Genomic DNA, 5746 nt, shown 5'->3' with positions numbered 1-5746 from the left:
TATATATATATATATTTATGTCACGAGCTGTCTGTAGGCTGTGTGTGGACTTTGTCAGCATTGCAGCCAGTCAATAGGAACATCTGATGTCTGGGAACTTCCAGTGGACGTTTTCTATGTATAAGACTGCCCAGAAACATTGTGAATTCCTATTTTTCTCTTCCATGTCACACATAGCACCTGGGATGGGTGTGACCTACCAAGATTCCAATAAACCTGCTGATTGTACATCACAAAGCAAGACTCCACCCTTGAAACCTTCCTGTCTTTGATGTACTCCCTTAAATAAACCACTGGAGCCATTTTCTTTTGTCTAATTCCAGCTCTTGTGTGGACTGGGTATATCAGGGGCTGTGTTTTTGAAAATATATTTCTGACTCTTTGTTTTTTGTTCTTCACTAATTACTCTAGACTCTAATTTCTCAGGTGGTTTACACCCTCCTTGGCAGGAAGAAGAACCCATTAATGAGATGCTGGCCATCATCCCATAAATTCAAATATATATATATATATATATATATTTCATTCTTCACTTGGTTTGACTTAGGTGGGGTATAATTATAAGTGAATTTGAGCTGTTTTGTTCTTACATTTGGTTGTTTGTTTGTACCTTGTGTTTTGTCTCTCTTATTGCCCCTACATCACTCTTTCTCCAAATAATAAGCAAATTTTATTTTTTCCTCTTCTTTTCTTTATTAATTTGTTATTTTTATTCCTACTTTATAACCATCATCTGCTACCTATCTCCTGCCTTTCCTTTGTTAACTTTTTTAATATTTCAAAATTTCTTTTGCTCCTACCCTATCTTCTCTTCATTAAAAAACTGCAATCCTGGAGATTGGAGATCTGGGGAAAAGCCTGCCCTCACACCACAGCCTGGAGAACCAGAGAAAGGCCCTATTCATCAAAATAAACCATCAGAGAGACTACAGAATGGGAGCAGATCTTTACCACAAGCACATCAGACAGAGCACTAATCTCTGGGATGTATAAGACACTCAAAAATCCTAACACCAAAAACCCAAATAACCCAATCAGTAAAGGGGCCAAGGAACTGAACCAACTCTTCTCAGAAGAGGATATACAATCAGTCAACAAACATGAAAAAATGGTCAACATTTCTAGCAATTAGAGAAATGCAAACCAAAACTACTCTAAGATTTCATCTCACTCCAGTCAGAATTGCAGCTATCAAGAATACAAACAATTATAAGAGTTGGCGAGAATGTGGGGGAAAAGGCACACTCATACATTGCTGGTGGGACTGCAAACTGGTGCAGCCCATATGGAAAGCAGTATGGAGATTCCTTGGAAAACTTGGAATGGAACCACCATTTGACCCAGCTATTCCACTCCTCGGTTTATTCCTAAAGGACTTAAAAACAGCATACTACAGGAATGATAGCTAAATTGTAGAACCATCCCTGATGCCCTTCAGTAGAAGAATGGATAGGGAAAGTTTGGTATATGTACACAATGGAACATTACTCAGCATTAAAAGAGAACAAAATCATGGCATTTGCAGTGCCTATATAGCACTGAGTGCCTATATTAAATAAATAGAGAAATCTCAAATATGCTTTCTCCACTTGAAGTCCTCATAAAAATAAGAACAAACTAATTCCAAAATCAGTAAAGGACAGAAAATAATTAAGATTGAAACCAAAATGAATGAAATTGAGAATAACAAAAGTACATAAAAACAAAGCAACTTGGTTCTTTGAGAAGATAAATAAGATTGATAAGCCCTTAACCCAACTAACCAACAGAAAGAAAGAAAAAACCCAAATCAACAAAATTATAAATGACAAAGGAGATATCACCACAGACACTTCTGAAATCCAGAGGATCATAGACATGATTTTGAAAATTTGTACTCCAATAAATTGGAAAATCTAAAAGACATTGACAAATTTGGGGGCACATATTATCTGTCCAAATTGAACCAAAAAGATGTACAAAATCTAAACAGACAAATATTCAGGTAATGAAATTAAAACATCAATTAAAAGCATTTCAAGAAAGAAAAGCCTAAAATTTGATGGATTCTCAGCTTAGTTCTACCAAACCTTAAAGAAAAACTAACACAGTTCTTTCTTGTTGTTGTTCTTTTTAAAAAATCATATATGACAGTGGGATGTATTTTGACATAATGTACATACATGGAGTATAACTTCCCATTCTTGTGATTGTACATGATGTGGAGTTACACTGGCCACATATTCATATATGAACATAGAAAAGTTATATCCAATTAATTCTACTGTCTTTCCCACTCCAATCTCCCTCTTCCCTCAGTATCCTATGTTCAATCCAGGGAGCTTCTTCTCTTCCCTCCCTTCCACCTATTGTGAGTCAGCATCAGCATATCAGAGAGAACATTTAGCCTTTGTATTTTGGGGGATTGGCTTATTTCACATACCATGATAGTCTCCAGTTTTATCCATTTACTGGTGAATGCCATAACTTTATTATTCTTTATGGCTGAACAATATTCCATCATGTATATGTACCACATTTTCTTTCGCAGGACACCTGAGCTATTTCTCTAGCTTGGTTATTGTGAATTAAGCTGCTATGAACATACTGTTAAATAAATTTGGCTTCTGTTTTTCTACTTTTTATCCTAGCATCAGATTTTCATTGGTTTAAAAATAAAACTTTAAATTTGTAAAGTATAAAAAATAGACAAAATAAAATCAAAACCAACAAATAGAGAGGATTTGGCAACACTACCTCTGAATATGATTTGCTTGATGATAGAAATGTAGTCTTCAGGCTCCTGCTCTGTTGAGATTTCCCATGGGCTTCCAGAGATATTTAATAATTTATATAGCTGACTTGAGCTCTTCATTCCACAAAGCAGGGTAACAACACTTTCTGGTGAGTCAAGAACTTCTTCTAGAAACTGACGCTTCTTTGAAGTTAGGTCTTTAAGCAGGTCATTGGATAATATCAAAAGTTTACATTTGTAAGAGTTTAAGCTTAGCAATTCCAAATGCTGAAGAGAGAAACTGTCTAAGCAATATAATAGGATTGTTTCTCTTTTCACAACATGGAAAAATACTTCTCTCAAGTACACAGCCCATTCCTTAGCATCTTCTTCATATATTATCATGATGTCTTTTGCATTTCCTAGAAACAGAGAAAATAACATATTATCTTTTAAAAATGCTAATAGCAGTCTATATTTGATTTATTTTTATAATCTGCCAATATATTCTTTAGGCAATATGATAATGTGCTTGTCCCTGAGTTTAATCCCTGGTACTCCCCCCAAAAAATATAGAATGTGGAAAATGATTTTGGGTAAACAAAATAACAATATCACCCTTCACAGAATTTAGACTTTTTATAGAGCCAAAAGTTGAAATGTAATTTAAAAAATGACCTCATTCTCTCAATATTTCTTGTGTCATCATCTCTTCCTAAGCAATAATAAATAAGCTAAAAAATACTTGGAATGAAGACATTTTTATCAGAAAAGTAACATTTCCATCAATTTTACTCAACAATAATTTTTCATTTGCAAGTAACACGAAGAGTATGATCTTATTTTTAATTAAAAATCGTCCCTTCTCTCTTTTCCAACTGGAACCACGGAGGGTGCCAAAGAGAAGGAAAAGGAGGTTCGTGCTGTGTCAGAAACCTTTAGGAAAAAGCGAAGGAATTAAAGAAGTTTGCCCAAAATCTGATTCAAAAGGCAAGGAGGAAGCTTATGTATGAAAAAAGCCAAGCATTACCAGAAGGAACATAGGCAGATGTACAGAGTGGAGATTTGAATGGTTAGGGTAACAAGAACATCTGGCAACTTCTATGTACCTGCAGAACCCAAATCGGTCATCAGAATCAACGATATCAATGGTGTGAGCCCAAAGGTTCATTAGGTGTTACAACTCCTTTACCTTCCACAGATCTTCAATGGCACCTTTGTTAAGCTCAACAAGACTTCAATTAACATGCTCAGGATTGTGGAATCTTATGCTGCATGGAGGTACCCAAACCTGAAGTTGGTGACTGCACTAATCTATAAGCGTGGATATGGCAAAATCAATAAGAAACAAATTGCCTTGACAGAGAATGCTTTGATTGCTTGATCTCTTGGTAAATATAGCATCATCTGAGGGGAGGATCTGATTCATGAGATCTACATTGTTAGAAGATGCTTCAAAGAAGCAAATAACTTCTGTGTCCCTTCAAATTATCTTCTCTAGGACATGGAATGAAGGAAAAGACCACCCATTTTGTAGAAGGTGGAAATGCTGGCCATAGGGGAAGACCAGATTCACAGGCTTATTAGAAGGATGATATAAGGTATTTCTGTAATCTGGTCAGTTAATAAAACAATACCTGCTCTCAAAAATAAATAAATAAATAAAAAGCATTTCCTGACTATCTACCCGAAGTAATTTCTAATTTCCTTAGTTGTTAGCAATGGTTGTTTATGAGGGTGATGTAAGATTAAGATAGATTCTCAAGAAAATTACACAGGTAGTCTTTTTCAATACCCTAAAGCCACTTTTACTTATGTTGAAAATTGAGCCTTCTTTATACATTTATATTTGATTTATACTTTGTCAATGATCTCTATTTGGATATTGTTTATATTTTTAATAATGAATGTGTATCATTTTGCAAAACAAAATGATCATCTTTAAATGTCAGTTTGTATGGTATCAAAAGGATGGAAAACAAGGTACTAAAAGTCTTGTAATCCACAATCCTGCTTTTCTCTGGGATTCAGGATGTGTGTTCAGCACAACTGAGGCAGGGCAGTGAGCAGCTAATGATCTTGAGAACTTTTAAATTGTTGTTGACTTTATGTATTTTTTTTGTCTTTTCTCATCCTATAAGTATTTATCCAAAGGCAGATTATCTTTCAATTTATTGCTTCCTACTTATTCCTACCATAATTTTCTGAACAAATATTCAATAATTGTTTGAATACATTTATATGTAAAACATTAGAAAATAAACATCTGGCAGAAATTTGTGGAAGAATCATATGCAAGTTGTGTGTGAATCATCAGTACAATTCTGTCACTGTGTAGTCTCTCAGTTTAGAGGATAAATAGTCACTTGTTGAACAAACACAAATATCATGTCATAATTCAGTATTTTTATGTTTGAGTAAGATTGGAGGAAAAGTTTTCTTTATATTAAATATAACCAGGATAAACAGCTCCTCTATGATTATAAAATTATCAGAGCAAAATTAAACTAGCAATAATAAAAATACTGAGCACACTTAAACTAGGTGTATATGTGTTTTATATATTCTACTTCACTTAAGCCTCAAAATTACCTACTAAGGAGAAGAGGAGCAGCGGCCTGCTGAGAGGCAGAGCCGCCCCCTCCCCCTGCGCCGGCAAGGTAGAGGGAACTGTGACCACCCACAGATCAGGCCCAGCGGCCTGCTGAGGGGCAGAGCCACCCCCCACCCCCCGCGCCTGCCAGGTAGGCGGAACTGGGACCACCAGCAGAAAAGGCCCAGTGGCCCGCGGAGGGGCAGAGCTGCCAACCACTCCTGCAAGGTAGGCGGGCCTGCAACCCACCAGCAGAACAGGCGCAGCGGCCTGCTGAGAGGCAGAGTCGCCCCCTCCCCCCGCGCCAGCAAGATAGACGGAACTGTGACCACCAAGAGAACAGGCCAGACCTGCAACCGACAGACAGAACAGGCCCAGTGGCCTGAGGAAGGGTAGAGCTGCCCCGCCCCCCGCGCCTGCAAGGTAGGCGGACCTGCGAC

At 36.9% G+C, this 5746-nt stretch overlaps 1 protein-coding gene and 1 pseudogene across 2 annotated transcripts in view; one reads left to right on the top strand and one right to left on the bottom strand.

The window, feature by feature from the left end:
• Bank1 (B cell scaffold protein with ankyrin repeats 1) overlaps positions 1-5746 on the bottom strand; it is a 293502-nt gene that overhangs the window by 245749 nt on the left and 42007 nt on the right. For both annotated transcript variants that reach the window (XM_048813664.1, XM_048813663.1), the window contains exon 2: positions 2737-3135. In XM_048813664.1, the coding sequence (XP_048669621.1) occupies positions 2737-3135 (399 nt within the window). The remainder of the gene's footprint in view (positions 1-2736; positions 3136-5746) is intronic.
• LOC107141157 lies at positions 3585-4313 on the top strand (annotated as a pseudogene).

This window comes from Marmota marmota, unplaced genomic scaffold, assembly GCF_001458135.2.
Source record: "Marmota marmota marmota unplaced genomic scaffold, marMar, whole genome shotgun sequence".
In the NCBI taxonomy this organism is placed as follows: domain Eukaryota; kingdom Metazoa; phylum Chordata; class Mammalia; order Rodentia; family Sciuridae; genus Marmota; species Marmota marmota.
Note: the sequence above shows the minus strand (reverse complement) of the source record. Positions and strands in the feature narration are given on the sequence as shown.